This window comes from Erythrolamprus reginae, chromosome 1, assembly GCF_031021105.1.
Source record: "Erythrolamprus reginae isolate rEryReg1 chromosome 1, rEryReg1.hap1, whole genome shotgun sequence".
NCBI classification, from domain to species: domain Eukaryota; kingdom Metazoa; phylum Chordata; class Lepidosauria; order Squamata; family Dipsadidae; genus Erythrolamprus; species Erythrolamprus reginae.
The window spans coordinates 377,055,881-377,076,459 of record NC_091950.1 but is presented as its reverse complement, the minus strand read 5'-3'; the positions used below and the strand labels follow the sequence as shown (position 1 = coordinate 377,076,459).

The 20,579-nt window shown below is 34.8% G+C and overlaps 1 protein-coding gene across 4 annotated transcripts in view; it reads right to left on the bottom strand.

Annotated features, from left to right (window-relative positions):
* Positions 1-4,485: 4,485 nt before the first annotated feature.
* The window catches only part of ACSS1 (acyl-CoA synthetase short chain family member 1), a 50,114-nt gene continuing 34,020 nt past the window's right edge, over positions 4,486-20,579 (bottom strand). For 2 of the 4 annotated variants that reach the window (XM_070734711.1, XM_070734712.1), the window contains 8 exons: positions 18,582-18,719; positions 17,958-18,050; positions 13,166-13,278; positions 11,717-11,843; positions 10,412-10,539; positions 7,878-7,941; positions 6,670-6,788; positions 4,704-5,203 (listed from right to left, as the gene is read on the bottom strand). In XM_070734711.1, the coding sequence (XP_070590812.1) occupies positions 5,027-5,203; positions 6,670-6,788; positions 7,878-7,941; positions 10,412-10,539; positions 11,717-11,843; positions 13,166-13,278; positions 17,958-18,050; positions 18,582-18,719 (959 nt within the window). In that variant the 3' untranslated portion in view covers positions 4,704-5,026. Of the gene's footprint in view, positions 5,204-6,669; positions 6,789-7,877; positions 7,942-10,411; positions 10,540-11,716; positions 11,844-13,165; positions 13,279-17,957; positions 18,051-18,581; positions 18,720-20,579 lie in introns of all 4 variants that reach the window. The other 2 variants (XM_070734710.1, XM_070734713.1) reach the window with 2 other exon arrangements.

Here is a 20,579-nt window from a genome sequence, read left to right as displayed (position 1 = left end):
ACAACTTCAGCAAGAGTGATCAGTGCCTGGAATGCACTACCTGACTGGTTTCTTGCCCCAACCCCAAAATCTTTAACCTTAGATTGTCTATGGTTGACTTTTCCCTATTTCTAAGAGGTGTGTAAGGGGTGAGTATAAGTGCACCATTGTACCTACCGTCCCTGTTCTACTGTCCTATTGTCCTTTTTTATCATTACTTTTGCTTATGTTTATACAAACCACTACCCTAGACATGTTTGACAAACAAACAAATAAATAAATAGGACAGTGATGACAAACCTTTTTTTGCTTGGGTGCCAAAAGGGCCTGCATGAGCCTAATAGCACTTGCGCATGTGCAAACACGCATAATGTATGCGCGCACAATCTTGTTCTGGAGGGCGGGGGGGAAATCAGCTGGGCAGCATGTACATGAGTGCTGGAGCCGAGATTGGGCAATACCTCACGTGCCCTCAGATGTGGCTCTGGGTGCCACTTGTGGCACGTGTGCCATAGGTTCTCTATTACGGAGGTAGGACATTGTATTGAAAAGACAATTAGAGACACATCAATTAGGTGACCCTGATAGCTGAAACTTTATTGCACTTATTTTTAAAAACATTTAAAAAAATTTTTTATAAACATATCATTAGGTGAACAGTGTGGCACCCAAGTGTCTTACATTTTAGTACAAATAAGGTTATAAAGCATTATTATTATTATTATTATTATTATTATTATTATTATTATTATTTATTAGATTTGTATGCCGCCCCTTTCCATAGACTCGGGGCGGCTCACAACACAATAAAAACAGTTTATAACAAATCTAATAATTTACAATTTAAAATATTAAAAAACCCCATTATTAAACAGACATACACACAAGCATACCATACATAAATTGTATAGGCCCGGGGGCGATATCTCAGTTCCCCCATGCCTGACGACATGGAATTGACACTTTTATAAAGTTTTAATGATAATACACGAGTTGTTGAATTATAATCTTTCATTCTTTGATTAGTCAGTATTTTAATATGCTATTTTTATACCAATCTACATATTCTAAATGTCATTCCTATTATTACCAATAAAGTATTAATAATCATATTTGTTATGTTTAAGAAACTTACATAGTTCTAATAGTAGTACATAGATTTATATTATAGTCTTCCATTGTTTATCTCCTTTCTAAGTTTTAGTTATACCACCGTTATTTTTTTTAGAAAATATCCTTTTTCTAATCACAATTTTTAAAAAAGTAATGATATTTATACTGGACAAGTTATATAGTTCTAATAATAATACACATTTTTACTAAATTATCTTTCTTATCTTGTTCAATATTTTAATATATTGTTTTTATATCAATCAATATTTCTTTTACTACAAGTAGGATATTGGAATTCATATTTATATTTAACAAACTCCTATTAATAATACCTAGTTATTACAATCTTCAATTATTTAATTATTCAATATCTCATCTTATTATTTAAACATATTCAAAATTACCATCATTAAAATTCAAAATTCCCTTGATTAATTCAGTTTGTAACAAAATATATTCCAACCCTATTTTAATTTATCTCACTATTTTTTTTAAAAAAAGATGTTCCCTTTTTTATCCATCATCTTTCATATTAACCCATATCTGGGTTAAATAAGGTTCAGGAGGGAAGTGTTTTTAATAGGAAAGTGAACACAAGAACAAGGGGGAACAATCTGAGGTTGGGGGGGGGGAGATTAGAAGTGACATGAGAAAATATTTTACTGAAAGAGTAGTAGATGCTTGGAACAAACTTCCAGCAGACGTGGTTGGTAAATCCACAGTAACTGAATTTAAACATGCCTGAGATAAACACATATCCATCCTAAGATAAAATACAGGAAATAGTATAAGGGCAGACTAGATGGACCATGAGGTCTTTTTCTGCCGTCAATCTTCTATGTTTCTATATTTCTATAGATTTAATTGTTTGCTTCTTAGCTTGTCTCACATATTCTGTCTTGGATCCTTATCTTTATATTCTCCCACTTCTTGGCCAATCCTCTAAAATATTTCTCCCTTCTCTATCCTGTTCCAGTCTCTTGGTTTTCAAATTATTTACTCTTACCCGTCTCTCTCTCAAAAAACTCTCTCCTGCAGTTCAAGTCCTTGTTTAACTTCCATTAAAGTATTCTCCTCTTGTTTTATTTCATCAATCATTATCATTTTTATTTCATTTCTTTTTATTTGTTGTTTTGTCTGTTCTATCTTTCCAGTTCCTCTTTCCCTTAGCTCCTCCTCTTCTTGGGCGTCTTGGTTTCTCCTCATCCTGTGTGTCATAGTTTTCAGCTTTTCATCATTTTGATCATAATCTTTTTGTCAAGATGTTTTTAATACTATGAATTATCAACATAATTTCTTCCCAAATTCCATTCATTTTTTGTTTTTATTTCTTTTGTTGCTTTGTGTCCAATAATCCAACAGTTTTATATTCAAACTGAAAACCACTTCTCAAATTGAACCAGAAGTGATGTTACAGCGATTGCAGTCATAAGGGAATGGAGCTTTCCGTTTCTGTGCTGACTTTTGCCTGCTTGTGGGCTCTGAAAGGAGCCAAAACTGCCTTGTAGGAGCGGCAAAGTAAAGGGGGGCGTCCTGTGAGGTTGCAGGGGGGAGCACAACTCTCCTGTAGAACTCCAGGGCTTTTCTCTTCCCTCTATGACACAGCGAGGAGAAGAAGCAGTCTAAGATGGCTGCCACAGAGCCAAAGACATCTTAACATCTAAGAAGAGTGCTGGAGCGGATTTGGTGAACAATACTTGGAGAATCCTTTTTATTAAAAGTGTATCCAGAAAAAAGAATATCCAGAAAAATAGCCTCATAATTATCTATAAAGTGGATGAGACTTAATACCTGGAGTGAAACTTTAAAACTTTACAATGGAAGGGAAAATAATTAAAGGAAGAAATTAGAAAATTTGTTAAAAATATAGAAAATTGGGTTTTCTAATTGGACAGCCCTTGGCTTGAGTTAGGCATCTTAAAATGCTGGAGCTATTTACATACTTATATTTTGGAGTACTCTAGTAAATTTGGGTAAGAATGGTCAAATTGAAATCTAATTTCAGAGTGCCACCTGCTGCTGTCAAAGGAACATATTCCCAAAATCCTGAAAAGACTTGGCTTTTGGAGATCTAAATGTGAGAATATGGAAAACTTTATTATTTAAAAGACCCCTGAAATCTTCAATATAAGATTGAGTCAAAGTCAACTCTTTGTGCCAAAAATGGGACCTAGTGTTCATGGTCTCTTAGTTTCTAGTATGGTGCCTGTAACCACTATCCTTGGGAAAGTGCAGCTCCCCAAATCAACACAGACTGTGGAAACTTCACACTGGACTTCAAGCATCTTGCAGTGTCTGCCTCTCCATTCTTCCTCCATACTCTGGGCCTTGGTTTCCAAATGAGATGGAAAGTTGCCAGTCTGTGTAGATTTGGGGAGCCATGTCATCTGCTGGTGTTGGTCCACTGTGCTTCATTAAGTCCAGGGTCAATGTAGCTATCTACCAGGAGATTTTGGAGCACTTCATGTTTCCTTCTGTAGATGAGCTTTATGGGGATGCTGACTTCCTTTTCCAGCAGGACCTGGCACCTGCCCACATTGCCAAAAGCACAAAAACCTGGTTCAATGACCGTGGGATTACTGTGCTTGATGAACCAGCAAATTCATCTGACCTGCATTGCCAAGAGAAAGATGATAGACATGAGACTGAACAATGCAGAAGAGCTGAAGGCCACTATTAAAGTATCCTGGTCTTCCATAACACCTCAGCAGTGCCACAGGCTGTTAGCTTCCATGCCATGTCACATTGAGGCAGTAATTTCTGCAAAAGGGGCCCGAACCAAGTACTGAGTACATATGCATGCTTATACTTTTCAGAGGTCCGATATTGTTCTATGTGCAATCCTTGTTTTATTGATTGCAGATAATATTATAATTTTCTGAGATGGTGGATTTGGGGTTTTCATGAGCTGTACCCCATAATCATCACAATTATAACAAATCATGGCTTGAACTAAAAAACTAGCTGGGTGACTTTAAGCTACTCACTCTCAGCTCAACTCATTCAGTTATTTTTGTTGTGGAGAAAATAGGCAGACAAAGGAGTGGTATGTTTACCGCCTTGAGTAATATATGAAAAAATGATAAAAATCTAAAAAATATGCATTTAATAAAAAAAACTATATGCTTGCTCATAATTATATGCCAATGCAACATTATAACAATTCAATTTGTCCAATTTCAGTAAAACAGATAATTTCCTATATGTTATAAATAAATATAAGTATTGATGAACAGTTTTGAGTTTAATGTGGCTTTCAGTTATATAAATTGAAATCTGTATAGTATTGAAAAAGGTCACTGTGTGTGATTTTTAAAAGAACTTCACATAACTCAGAAGTACGGAGTGTTTCAATTCATCTGATAAGATAAAATTAAGAAAGTAGAGTAAGGCTGATTTTAAAAGAATGTTTTATATATTGGTGTCAAAAATATTAAGGCTAAATGTAAACTTACTCCTTAACTTTCTACACTCTGTTTAACAAAGGCAGAACATGTCCTAAACATCAAAAAAATATTTTCCATGCTTTCAAAGAAAAGAAAAATATAAGCTCAATGTAGCAAGAAGTAAACTGTTACAATACACATTCTTTTCAGGAAAAAATATTTGGATTTTACATGAATAATTATAGCTCTTTAATGTATCAATAATAAATCTAATAGTTCCTTTTGTTCCTTCAGCTTCCTAAGAGAACTCATCTTCACAATAGTTTATTTATTTATTTATTATTTGGATTTGTATGCCGCCCCTCTCCGAAAACTCGGGGCGGCTCACAACAAGTGAAAAGACAATCCAATACATTAATCCAATTAATTAAAATATTATAAATTTAAGAAAAAACCCTATACTAACATACACACACACACAAGCATACCATATATAAATTCAACGTGCCCAGGGGAAGATGTTTAATTTCCCCATGCCTGTCCATTCATCATAGAGCAGGATGCTTAAATTTGTATTTCTTACATGTTTCAAGTATTTCCTCTATGACACTGGGATCATCTAGTGTTGTGATATCTCCCATATCACTAATATTATCAGTCACTATTCTCCGTAGCAATCTTCTCATGATTTTTCCTGATCGAGTTTTGGGAAGACGTTTCACTACCTGTTTGACATATTAAAAAAGTTATTATAAATAGTATTACTTTAAATAAAGATAGATAAATATCTAATGACTTACTTCCTTGAATATTTCTTCTATGCATTCACTTATATGAATATTGTGGAATCTTTCAAAGTTATCAAGGTAAACAGCCCCTACCCTAACTGCTCATTCCTCTGTTCAGCCATCCTAAGATGTTCACATTAGCCTTAAAAAAGGAATATTAATTAACAGACTTAGGTTAAGGTAGAATGGATGAGTGAATTTACAGATGACTCAACAGAAGAATCTCTATTAAAAGTAAGCAAAAGAGTACTCAAAATTGATAATAACAGATTTTCATTACAAACCATGGCTTTCTAATTAAAAAAAAAGACTTTCCATCTGAACTGGGAGTGTTTATATAAAACAATCATTTAGTATTAAACATTTTATTACATTTATTTGCCATCCACTATCCAAAGTGACTTTGTTGGCTTACAATGGCATGAAAGCAGAGCTGTGCTGCTACCAGTTCGCGCCGATTCTCCCGAACTGGATGTTAATTTTCTGAGCAGTTCGGAGAACCGGTTGTTGGAAGAAATATTTCCCTACTTTACAGACCTAATCCTGCAAGGAAGGCAGGAAGGAAACTTTCTGGTGTGCCTGTATTTCTTGCCTAATCCTGCCTCTGGCTTAAAAGCTTGTTAGATTGTAAGCCTTAGCAGAAGAATGAATATATTTTGAGGAAGAATATATTTTCCTGGATGAGAAATGGAGAAACATGTTTTCCTAGAGGGAGAAAACAGCCCCCACCTTCCTTAATAGCTCAGAGAAGAGGTCAGCACTTAAGAGATAGAGATAGCTATATTCACAGGCAAAAATTCCCTGCAGCAAGGTCTGAACAAAAGCAGAATGGGATTAGCCCTCAAGTCAGGATGTTAATTTGTCTCTTTAGCTAGACATTTTGTAGCCCAAATATACCCACACTTTCTGGAGATCTTAAATGACCTCTCTCCTAAAGGGTTTCACTTATGAGCAACAGTATCTTGGCTGCTGATAGTTATCCTTGTATTTTAACTATTTTAATTGCTCAATATGATCTGGCAACCTGCCTGATTTATAACACCAGGTTGCAGGTATTTCTGAGAAAAAGGAAGGTATTCAGACAGAATGGTTTAGTTTCCATGGTGGCTGTGACTCATTGATCTTCAGTGTGTATTTCCCCATTTCTAATCTAATGACTAGTATTTTTGGCAGCTTTTTGCAAGCAAAGAAGCTTTCTGTATTTTTGTACAGGTAATCCTTGTATTACAATGGTTCATTTAGTGACCATTCAAAGTTACAAGGGACCTGAAAAAAGTGACTTATGATCTGCTCTTCTCTTGGACCCCCACTAGCTGAAATTTCTTGGCCATAAACAATGCAGAGATACTTTGCAGATATACGTCCTTATAAAAACATATACAGTACAACATTTAAATATTTACCATAATATGTTCAGGAACAGCGTATTTTGCTATCTTGGTGGCAACTATTGTCTTCACCTCTTTGATAATTATATCTTTATCTGCCATGTCATCTTTTAACACTATGAAAGCTAATGCAACTGGGAGAAAAAAGAATACATTTATTATTTAATTATTAGATTTTTTTTACTCCGCCTTTATTACTTTATAAAGTAATTTAATTTATAAATCCATTGGCTTTCATGCCTAAAACAGGATTAGAACTCACCCTCTCCTGGTTTCTAGATCAATTTTAATCACAACACCAAACTGGCTCTTCACTAGCTTTCTAAACTCATTATTTACTATACTGTACAGTATATTGATTCTGGTTAATGTCTGTTAATGTACTGTATATGCAATAGTTAGAGAAAAGTTTATCATTATACTAGAGAACAAATATTGTTCATATTGCATCAAGAATAGTCTTATAGATCTTCTCTGAGAGCTTTTAGGTCCAACAACCTTTTTACAGTGGTTGAAAAGTAATGCTATTATAAGTTTAATGTTACTTCTACTGCACTAAAAGGAATTGGAAATCAATGCCTTTTCTTTCTTTTTCCCTTCTTCTCTATACTTTTCTCTTCCCTTTTCATTCCTCTATTTTTTCACTATTTGCTTCTCTATTTTTGTATTTTATATTATAAAATAATAAAAAGGATTGACATGGGGGGGAATAAAGAAAAAAAGAAAGCAATTATTTTAATCACTATGGCTATTTCAAAATTTTAAACTCCGAGTCTATGGAGAGGGGCGGCATACAAATCCAATAAATTATTATTAAATTATTAAATTACATTCCTTCGTAATAGTTTCCATGCATACATTCAGGGGTGGGCTGCTGCCCAGACAGGGGGGGACGGACGCAGTGGGGTAGCGAAAATGGAGCTCTACCCCAGAGCACCCAATTTGCACTGAAAGATGTTGAAAGAAAATGCAGGGCGTCCTGTATAAGCCACAGCCACAGCGTGGTAGTAAAAAATTTGGTAGCCCTTCACTGATTACATTATAGTACTGTTGTGTACATGCTTTGAAAAACTTAATTATTCAAGTATCAGTTTCTGCCTAACATCCCTGTTCATTTTCTCCTCTTCAGTTGTATCAGTAGAAAGTCCTGACATCAACAAAGCAATTATTAAATATGCAGTTAAATATTTTCTTACTTGTTTTAAAACATTTTAGTCACTTACCTTCCCCTTTGATATCATGGGGATAGCTAATCACAGCTGTTTCTGGAATTGCAGGATGTTCATCCTCAAAAGGAAAGAATAGTAAACTGATAAATATAGTGATGGTTATGCAAAAAAATACTTAAAATGCAAATATTAATGAAACCTGAAAACTTTCTTTTAGTGATTATGGATAAACTGATAGAAAAACAATTTGGGGCTTTATTTTTGTATGTAGTGACTGTTGCAAAAATAGTCAAATAAGTACTGTATATGCCAAATACTGAGACTTGAAGAATGGATCCTGAAATTGACCGAACTGACAGAGATAGTGAAATTAACAATGCTAATTACAGACAATGGTTTGACAAGTTTATAAAGGATTGTAGACTATTTGTGGTATTTTTGTGTATTAAATACAAGAAGGGACTGTTAATAGAGGGCTTTGGAGATTAGTGTAACTTTTGGGTTACTAGTTAATAACTTTTTTATAATGAACAGAATCTGGGTCAATTTGATTGATAGACAACATAATTTTATAATTGGGATGTTTGTTAAATGACTGTGATTTAAAATTAGTAATTTAGTAAGTATAAATGGAAAAATTTACAACCACTGTACATCCCTCACATAAAAGGGGAAATCTATTAAACTTGTTTCAGTTATATTATTCAGCACTCAGTTAGGATGGATGATGTATTTTCAGTGTTACTTATATAGTTGTGATATATACAGTAGTTTTTCTCTTTTTTACCCAATGGTTGTTACCATTTTTCCTGTCTTGTTTGTAGTTTTTCTCATTCTTTGTTCTTGTTTTGTATTTGTATTTTATATTTTATCCTATATTTTGTAATCAATTTAAATTAGAAAAAAAATAGTAAACAAAACTAGGCCTTGTTCCTGGCATAACATCAAAGCTTTTGAAAAAAATATATAAACTGAGCTAGATTCATATACGGTATATGCATGGAATCATCAGTATGTGGATGATACCCAGTTGTACATCTCCACCCCATGTCCAGTCAACGAAGCAGTGGATGTGATGTATCGGTGCCTGGAGGCTGTTGGGGTCTGGATGGGTGTCAACAGACTCAAACTCAACCCTGATAAGACAGAGTGGCTGTGGGTTTTGCCTCCCAAGGACAATTCCATCTGTCCGTCCATCACCCTGGGGAGGGAGTCATTGACCCCCTCAGAGAGGGTCCGCAACTTGGGCGTCCTCCTCGATCCACAGCTCACATTAGAGAAACATCTTTCAGCTGTGGCGAGGGGGGTGTTTGCCCAGGTTCGCCTGGTGCACCAGTTGCGGCCCTATTTGGACTGGGAGTCACTGCTCACAGTCACCCATGCCCTCATCACCTCGAGGCTCAACTACTGTAACGCTCTCTACAGGGGGCTACATTTGAAAAGTGTTCGGAAACTTCAGATCGTGCAGAATGCAGCTGCAAGAGCAATCATGGGCTTCCCTAAGCATACCCATGTTACACCAACACTCCGCAGTCTGCACTGGTTGCCGATCAGTTTCCGGTCACAATTCAAAGTTTTGGTTTTGACCTATAAAGCCCTACATGGCATTGGACCAGAATATCTCTGGGACCGCCTTCTGCTGCACGAATCTCAGCAACCAGTTAGGTCCCACGGAGTTGGCCTTCTCCGAGTCCCGTCGACTAAACAATGTCATTTGGCGGGACCTAGGGGAAGAGCCTTCTCTGTGGCAGCCCTGACCCTCTGGAACCAGCCCCTCAGAGATTAGAATTGCCCCCACCCTCCTCGCCTTTCGTAAGCTCCTTAAAACCCACTTCGGTCGTCAGGCATGGGGGAATTGAGATATTCCTTTCCCCCCAGGCCTATACAATTTATGCATGGTATGATTGTGTGTATTTTTGGTTTTTAATAAGGGTTTTTAGTTATTTTAAATATTAGACTTATCGTATGCTGTTTTATTATTGTTAGCCGCCCCGAGTCTACGGAGAGGGGCAGCATACAAATCTAAGAAATAACTAACTAACTAACTAACTAACTAACTAACTAACTAACTAACTAAATAAATAAATAAATAAATAAATAAACAAACAAACAAACAAATAAATAAATAAATAAATAAATGCATGTAATACAAGCTCACGAATAAGTTGATAACCCTGTGATCATAGATGTATGATGTCAATATAAGGGAAATTCACATATCAGAAACTTCTGTATAAATAATCCTGCCATGCAGTTGGTCACAGTTTTGGTAGATACAGGCCTACCATACAATTTGTTTTGAAAATTAGGCTTTTATCTTGCATAACCTAAAGAAACCTAATTAAGTTGATGAATAGTTTCCATTATATATACTGTGTTTGAGTTAATATCAGATAAAGAACCCCTCTGTGGTGACTAATTCATAATGGTTTAAATATGCAATAAGGTCTGTTAATGCTGCAATCAACTCTAAATTAACCATGGGAGCCAGCCATTCAAATCTTTTCATTATTCTAAATATCTATGTTTCAATTAGTTTACAAGAATAAATTATTGGAGCCTACACTTTTCTTTGACCCAATAATTACCATGGCATCTTCAATTTCCGCAGTTCCAAGCCTGTGTCCACTGATGTTAAGGACATCATCCATTCGCCCTGTTAGCTGGTAATAACCTTCCTTAGTTCTATAAGCAGCATCTCCTGTGAAATAATACCCTGTGGCAATAACAGATTTAGCATCAGTAAATGTTCACTTTTTGTGAAGAGAAAAATACACTCAACAGACATAATTCATTATCTCTGTGGGAAAGTAATGTATGTATATTGCATATAATCACTCATCAATATGTAATTATAGCAGGGGAAAGCAGCACACTGCATTTATAATACACATCTATTATTTTGTCAGAGCATGAAACAAACATTTAACAAGATATGCATTATATGAAAATGTGTGTAACGAATCGGGGAATTCTGCAAGTGGAATTCAAATGCTTTGCAGAAATTGATTATGCTGGAATATTGTCTTTGCTCAGTGTTATCACTTCAGATTGTTGAAAATAAAAGACAGTGTTGGATGCCAGAGATCATTTGCAGCATGCTGGCTTCGTTTTTCTTAAATTGGAGTATTTTTAAAATGTCAAATATAACTGAGGCAGGAAATCTTCTGGCAATGATGGATCAGTGCATTGGGAACAATGTTGAGAACCTTCAATGTTGAGAGTCTTCCATGGCGACTCATTGCCATTAATCTTCACTTAATACAGTAACTGGGATTGGAGTTTTCATCGCTAAGCAGTGCATTGGAAAACATATCACATGACTGTGCTGCTTAGCAATAGGAGTTCCAGCAGTCCCCAGTTACTGTTAAGCGAAGACTTCACGGGCCCATTAAGCAAAGACCTCACATGACTGTGATTTCCAATTTTCTGCCAGTTTTCTCACTGATTTTGTTTGAGAGAATCAGGAGGGAAGGTCACAGATTGTGATCATATGACTGCAGGATGCTGTAACAGTTGGAAACCCAGGCCAGTTGCCTAGTGCCTGATTTTAATCACGTTACAGTGGCACTAGTGTGGTTGTTAACCAAGGAACACATGTATTATTTAATTTTGGAATTCAATTCAATTTTATACTTTACCATTTAGGCCCATATGAATGACAAAGTAAGAAAATTAGCAAAGATATTTCAGAATGTTTATTTCAATCAATACCTCTTATGCATGTAGAAGTGTGTATGAATACTTCTCTGGTGTGCAGACTGTTGCTGCATTATTTTTAAATGATGCAAAGAAATAACAATATAGCTATTTGTCACTCTACTAAAAACTGCGCTTCATGTACAGCATCAACTTCAGTGCTTTACTTCAACCAACATTCCCATCATTCCTACCTGGATAAGCTTTGAAATATGCATCTACAAAACGCTGATGGTCTTCATAGATAGTCCGTGCTATACCAGGCCAGGGTTGTGCAATGCAGAGAGCACCAGCAGTATCATTGCCTTCTAAAACTTTTCCCTAGGAAATCAAGTAAAAAAACCCTTTCCTTCAATCCATCAATAAAAGAGAAATTTTCCCAGAAATTGAATTTAATTTCCTATTTATTCTTTCCATTAAGAGTTTGATCAAGTACTTGATAAGGACAATGAACTCAATTTGCCTGCAAGCACAGGTAGTCCTTGTTGAGTAGCTGCATTGTTTTAGCAATTATTTTAGCAATTATCCCAGCTGTTCTGATATAAGACTGGCTCATATTTGTAATTTTGTTAGCATTAAGAAGTAAAATGTTATGTATATACAGTGTTCCCTCAATTTTTGCGGGTTCAAACTTCGCGAATAGCCTATACCACGGTTTTTCAAAAAATATTAATTAAAAAATACTTTGCAGGTTTTTTTCTATACCACGGTTTTTCCCGCCCGATGTCATCATACGTCATCGCCAAACTAATAATTTTTGCAAATAAATAACCAAAAAAAAAAAATTAGTGTTAATAAATAATTATGTTTATAAATATCAGGATCACTAAGTGTCTTATTCAATGGTGAGTACCAGTAATAATGGTGAGTAAATGGTTGTTAAGGGAATGGGAAATGGTAATTTAGGGGTTTAAAGTGTTAAGGGATGGCTTGTGATACTGTCCATAGCCAAAAATGGTGTATTTACTTCCGCATCTCTACTTCGCGGAAATTCAACTTTCGCAGGTGGTCTCGGAACGCATCCCCCGCAAAAATCATGGGAACACTGTAAATCAATACAGAGTCATTATAACAATTAAATAGGAACTACCGTAATAATGCTATATTATCTGTTATCCCTAAAAGTTATGTTACTCATAGGTTAACATTTACATTTTTAAAGTTTAGAGAACATTCCAAGACATATATTCTGATTGCACAGGAGTCAGTGATTTTTCTATCATGGTTTGATTTTAGAAAACTGGTTTAGTTTTGGTAGACAACAGGACACATATTTCATGTTAATTCTCTTGAAATGTGTATTCTATTTATTTATTGATTTTTTTATCCATGTGGCAAAAACTCCTTTTCTGACTCTGCCTCAGACTTTATTCAGAATAATGCAGGTCCTTCAAGCTACTCTCTAAAAATTACCTATTGATTCTCCTTACAAAAGAAGGTATAATTAGGTAGTCTAACTCTCTCTATAATTTTTTCAAAGCTGCTCTGGGCTATCAGCAGTATAATAATTACATTTTTGAATGTTATTAAATGTTTTAAAATATCCTTTAAAATATTTAGTACTTAAGGAACAATTCAGATTCTTCCCCTCTCTGGCTATTTTCAATTAAATGTATTTTTAAAATTCAGAATTTTTAGCTTACAGTCTCGTCCATTAGCACTGGGGTAATTCCGTAGAAAGGCCGCATTGCTATAGCTGGAATGATCTCAGCTCCTTCTTCTGAAGGCCGAGGAGCAATGCAAATGCCACCAGTTTCTGGAATGATAAATGAGGAGGAAACACCACTAAAATGAATGCAATCTCTGTTTTCTGGAATTAAATGAACGTAAAGCAACATTTCTGGACTGAGAGCAGCTTCATTTTCCATTATACCCCTAACTCCTTATTTTACTCCCACAAAGCCGTAAGTTGATTGTGTTCAACACAGTTAGATGCACTTAGCAAATAATTTCAGCAGCAAATGATAGAAATGCAAGGAAATCATGGAATATATTTCCTTGCATTATTATTTATTAGAGTTGGAAGGGACCTTGTAAGTCATCTAGTCCAACCCCCTGCTCAGGCAGGAGTCCCTATACCATTTCAGACAAATGGCAGTCCAGTCTTCCCTTGAATGTCCCAAGTGTTCGAGCGCTCACAACCTCCGCAGGCAAGCTGTTACACTGGTTGATTGCTCTCACCGTCAAAAAGTTCCTCCTTGTTTCCATTGTTTTGATACACTTCAAACTGCTTAAAAGAAGTTTATGAGACTATCTACTTATGAGATATAAGTACGGTAGTTTGAATGTATAGTTACATCCTAGATTAATATAGATAGTAAAAGAATAAGTAGGAAATGAATACAAACACAAAATTAGGATTAAGATTAAAAGGGTAAAGCGTTAAGACTTTAATTTTATATAATAAAACACACACACACATAATTTAAGTTTATATGGCTGTGGTCCTAACAGACCACAATTCAAAGGTTACCATGAAGTTTTTCATATGGAAGGACACTATTCTTGATTTCTAAAATGTGATCAAGCTTTATAAAGATACTGGATTTGAGAATGATGCTATTGCACTAAGCCTGATCACACTTTTAAAATATACTGCTCAAAAAATAAAGGGAACACTTAAACAACACAATATAACTCCAAGTAAATCAAACTTCTGTGAAATCAAACTATCCACTTAGGAAACAACACTGATTGGCAATCAATTTCACATGTTGTCAGCACATTCAACTTTTTACAAAACAAAGTATTCAATGAAAATATTTCATTCATTCAGATCTAAGATGTGTTCGCTGAGTTATCCCTTTATTTTTTTTTGAGCAGTGTATATTTATACATAAGAATTTGCATCCACCTCTCCCATAATCTCCCTTTCTCTTTTCCATTCAAATGCTTTCAAATATATTTGCAAAACCTGATTTGCTAATATTTATGCATGCTATAGCATGTCACTGCTTCCAAGAGCTATGTTTAAGAAACTGCAATAATTATGCTATTTTTAAACTAAATATAAGATGTACAACTAGAGAATAAATCAATGTACTTGCGAATTATTGTTATTGTTATTCATATCCCCAGAAAATAATCTTGCAAGTGATTGCACTTGTTTTTGTATCAGATGGTCAGCTTTTAAGAAAACATAGCAATGATCAACATTATGATGTTATGTGGGGAATTTGAATTGAAGTGTTCCCAGAAAAATAACATTATTATTTCTGGAAAACAGCCTTGTAATATTACAAGTAGTCCTAGTTAAATATCCACTTGTTCAGCAGCCATTTGATGTTACAATGACAGTGAACAAGAGGAATCTATCACTCATAGTAGCAGCTGATGCGGCAGTATCCCTGTGATCGTACCATCAGAATTCAAGTGCTGAGCAACCACATCACAATTACAGCTTTGCAGCAACTCACAGTCACGTGATTACAACTTGCAACCCTCACTGCCAGCTTTCAACAAGCAAAGTCAATGAGGAAGCTGATAGGAGATCACAAATTGAGTATAAGAAGTTGTGACCACATGAGTTTCACCAATTATGCATAATGTAATGGTGTTTTTGAGTCAAATATTTGATTTTATGAATGAACGTGTGTATGTATGAAAGTTAATATTTCTCTTGGAAAATCACTCTAAGAACAGCTTTCCAAAATCTGTAAATTGCCAGAGGATTTCCTGCAGCCTTTCGCCTAATTACAAAACTCCTATTTAATAATCACTTCAGATTTCTGGTAACTATTATCTGTCATCTTTTTTATAATCAGTATCTTGGAGGAAAAGATGTCACAAAGAGAAAAAGGACAGAAAATAAAGGAGGGGAGTTCATTTCTGGCATTGGCCAAGAGTTTCTACAGACAAGTCTTTCTTCTCTTTGGCAATTACCATATACTTTCCAAGTCTTCTTATAAGAGAGTAATGTTCTTTACACCTGCCAAATTCTGCAAGAAGATTTTTGTCACACATCTATAGTTTTCTCCCTAAAGTAGGGGTGTCAAACTCACAATGTCATGGCAACATCAGATGACGTATTGGAACTTTTTTCCTGTTGCTAAACCAGGCATTGCTGTAGCCAGCGCATGACACATCAGGCCTACAGGCCAGGGGTTTGACCTCACTGTTTAGAGTTTCTTTGCTACAACTAAGTGGCACCCTGCCATGCCATTAAATTCAATGGTAATCATAGAGACTCCAAAGTCACATTAAAGCATGAAGCTCATAAGTTGACGATTGAGCATATTTCATACCTCTACCTACGAAGGCCTATACTTACTAATTTTTCTAGATATGAACCATCAATATTTTTTTTGCCTCTTCTCACGAACCATTTCCCACTTACGAACAAGGCAAGGAGAAGCCTCCATGGGGCCTCTCTAGGAATCTCCTGGGAGGAAATAGGGCCAGAAAAGGTGGGGAGAAGCCTCCAAGGGACCTCTCTAGAAATCTCCTGGGAGGAAACAGGGCCTCCACCCTCCCTATGGTTTCCCCAATCACACATTATTTACTTTTACATTGATTCCTATGGGAAAAATTGTTTCTTACGAACTTGTCTACTTAAGAACCCGGTCACGGAACAAATTAAGTTCGTAAGTAGAGGTACCACTGTATTAGTTTGCAGATCACTTATATGTGTGTGAGCTTGCCAAAGAATCAACACTGAGAATTCTACTTGTTCTAACATATTGTCACCTTATTACTTTTTTCATGATGAACTCATATTTTTTGAATTTTGTCCTGATGGAGATATATATGTATGATCTCAAGATTGATAGCTTAAAAACACCTGAATATTAATTTCAATCTTCCATTCAATGTTTAAAGAATTCTATGATTTTGGGTTTTGTTTTTAACGGTATTTTCACGTTTTGAATCTTTTAAAGCTGCACTGTCTTTAAATGTTTATTTATGTTTAGCTAAACAACTGTTAATTGTAACACCTAATACCATATTAATATGTGCAGGTTAGGTGGTTCCTTGAGGAATGTGAGGTTCTGGAAAATTCTATTATCCCTGCTCTTTTTGTTGACCCTGTTATTATTCCTTCATTTTCTCTCATGGTATGTGATTAAACAGACTGTTTTCCTCCTATAATTTGAACTATAAGTAAATGTTTGTTTATATGAAGATGGTGGAATTTTTAAGAGATTTGGTTGGCTCAAGGAGGGGGGAAAAGAAGGAAAGCAATGAAAATAAACAGAACTGAAACCAGTTAAAAGTAATCACAAGACTGTCCAATAATTTTGGTTCTTTGCCATACCTTTTGCTGCATAGACTAACTTATATCATATAAAACTCCCTAGCCAAAAGCAGAAAAGAAACAGACTGCGGCTCAATAAAAAATGGAGGGGAAAAGTCAAGAATGACATAAACCAAAAAAGGAGAAGTTTGAGAGAAAGAAAAGGAAATTACTTTTGAATAATAAGGCTTAAAGAAATACTGTAGTAGCTCTTGAGGCAAGATTTTAAGGAGCAAAAGCAAATTATATACCCATATATTCAGAAAAAATGCTCAAAATACAGAAATAATCAGAAAAAATGAACATAGGGTTTTTCAGAAATTAAATCTTATTACAGATAGTACAGTTGCAGGAAACAAGATCAGATAGGGCCATGTTTTTTGGCCTATTTTTATGTTACAGCTAAATTTAGCATCATATTTTAACTATTTTGAGTTACACATTACATTTCTTTTTGCAGTATAATAAACGTATTTAGAATCCAAGGCTGAGAAATTTCTATTGTAAAGTTTTTGTGTTTTAAAAAACATATTTCACACAATTCCTTTACTGAAGATTTCAAATGAAAATGAAATAAATGCTCAATACTTATACATACTGTAGCATGAGTTTAACTCAGTACATACACATTGCGCAAATATAACTGAATGAATTCAGAATGTAATAATAATAATAACAACAATAACAACAACAACAACAACAACAACAACAACAACAACAACAAAGTTGGAAGGGACCTTGGAGGTCTTCTAGTCCAGCCCCATGCTTAGGTAGGAAACCCTACACTACTTCAAACAACTGGTTATCTAACATTTTCTTAAAAACTTCTCTCCTTGATTAGTTTCCATAATTGCTTCTTGTTCTACCCATTTTTTAAAAGAAGATACACATACTGTATAATGATTTTATTCTGGAAAAAAATCCCATAATTATCAATGTGTAAAATCTTTAGCAACCTTAATGTCTGAAACCAGGCTATACTGTTACTTTTATTTATTTATCAAACAAAAATTACCAATTCCAACTAACAAAATGAAAAAACTAACATGGGGCAGGGACATTAGCGCACTTACACAAGACACCCTATTAAGAACCTCTTAAGTTGAATCAGTTAAAACATTTCAGACTTCAACAACTCTGTTACAAAAAGCAAATATTTTACAATCAAGTTCAAAGTGGTTTTGATTCGCAAGTTGATTTACCTGTTTGCCACCAAGTATCCACAAGAGTACACCTTTTGTCTCCAACTACATTGTAGTACCAGTGCCAAGCTTCATGATTTATTGGTTCCCCCACTACAATTTAAAACAGCAAAATAGATAATTATGATATTTACAGTATTAAGAATATTTTATAACTGGTAATAAATCAATTTAACTTGAAGACTGCTTAAAAAAACTGGGCACGACCAAGTCTGTATGAGAGAAGGATGACTAGCTGACACTATTCAACTCTGAAAGAGTAGTAGATCCTTGGAACAAACTTCCAGCAGACGTGGTAGATAAATCCACAGTAACTGAATTTAAACATGCCTGGGATAAACATATATCCATCCTAAGATAAAATACAGAAAATAGTATAAGGGCAGACTAGATGGACCATGAGGTCTTTTTCTGCCGTCAGACTTCTATGTTTCTATGTTTCTATTAATTATTTTCATTAAAAAAAGAATAACATAGAAAATAAGAGAGTGACCTCCATGGTCTTTGCAAAAATCAGTGAAAAGAAAAATAAGTTTCCTGTAAAAAGCTCAGTTCTCCTACCACAGAAAACTAGCAAACTCTTTGATTTTAAATTGACATAAAATTTAGCTTGTCCATTCTCACCTGATCCAAGAGTAGTAAGAGAAGATCTGTCATATTTCTTCACATATTCATCACCATATTTCAGCAACAAACGTAATGCAGTTGGAGCACAGTAAAAATGGTTAATTTTTAATCTCTCCACGGTTTCCCAATAGCGACCTTAAAATGACCATATATTTTCACATAAGCTCCTGAAGTCTTATAAGATCAGAATATTTCATATTAAATGAGAATGAATATCTGGAACACATACACATTTTGCAATATTTATTTTAATATTTATTTTAAACCTTAAGAGTCAATTAGTAAAGAAAAAATCTTGTTATGATTAAATACAGTTGAAAAAATACTGTGTTTGTGTCTGTGTTTCACATTATTTTGAAGTATCAGAAGGTGGCAGCATTTGGCTGAGATTTTTCTGGACTCAGAAGCTAAAGAAGCTTAATCCTAAAATACTGTACCTGGGTGGCAGATCCTGAGAGAATATTAGTGAGGGAAGTTGAAGAGACACCTTGGAAGAAAATAGTGGCAAGAAATGCGATAGTAAAATAGCTTTAAAAAGCTATTGAACAACAAAAAACCTCCTTCAAACTAAGCCCAGATCTCCAAGTGAAAGTGAATTTTAATTTAATTGTTAATTCCTCCTAAAAATTTAATTAAAACTCAAATTGAACTTTGGATAGAAGTATTTTTATAGTTTGTTTATCTTAGTAGTTTAATGTGTATTTTTGAGTTGCTGAAGCACATCAATATATCTTAAATATTCTATATAATTCAGACTTTAGGTACTAAAATCTACTAATTTATACAAGGATGACACAGCTCTTTAATCAGACTCATGTAAGGACCTTTGGCACTACATTTATTTTAAAAAGTGTAGCAAAATTTATTTTAAAAAGGCGGCATACAAATATAATAATAATAATAATAATAATAATAATAATAATAATAATAATAATAATAATAATAATTTGTTGTGTACAATCTAAATCTTAAGACTAAAATTTACTCTTTGGGCCTTGTATGCTATCTTTTCATTACAGCTTCAATTGAAAATAGTTTTTGCTGTTTTCTACTTGCTGGATCATCTATAACAATTTGCTGTATCCCAGCCCTGTCTTTGCCTATCCATACATTCCATCTTTAGTCATGAGAAATAACTGGCCCATTGCAGCATAATGAAAGGAAAACTATGGAGAGCCAAAAATGGCATTGCCATCTAATGCAGATAAAAATATCAGACTGGAGAAGGCATCGACAAAAGAAAACAAAACAAAAAGTACCGTATTTTCCGGCGTATAAGACGACTGGGCGTATAAGACGACCCCCTAACTTTTCCAGTTAAAATATAGAATTTGAGATATACTCGCCGTATAAGACTACCCCTCTTCTGTACATCATAGACCTGACTGAGTCTAGGTCTATGATGTACTTGCATTGAGAAAAAAATCATTTCTGAACATGATAACACAATATTTTAATTACTAATGATGAAGATCTTATTGTTAAAATTATGAATGAATTATTTAGAGAGAGAGAGCCAAGTGGGAGCACTCTTCTGTCTATCTCTCCATATGTCTCTGTCTATCTGTCTTGTCTGCCTCTCATATTTCTCCTCACCACAATTAAGTTTATTATTATAACTCATCATAATTTGTCAACACAAAAAGGTGAACCTGGCTATTTTCCTTTCTCCTACCATCTATTCTGCAGGTATCTTTCAGTCTAACATGCAGCATGCTGACACCTATGTGAGAATCTATTATGGAATGAGAATCTGTATGTGATATCATGATATGGCAATCCAAACAGCCCATCCATTTTTTCCTCTTTCCGCACTTTCTGTCTTTATCCTCTTGCAATGTCACTTAAACAGATTTTAACTTGTCGGGTTTAATTAGTGACCCTGCCAATTTTCAGTACTGTGCAGTGTGCTATGATACAGAGCAGGGTGAATAATATGACCTCAGCTTTTAAAGTTATTTTAAAATGTTGCCTAAGAAATATGAAAAGATGATT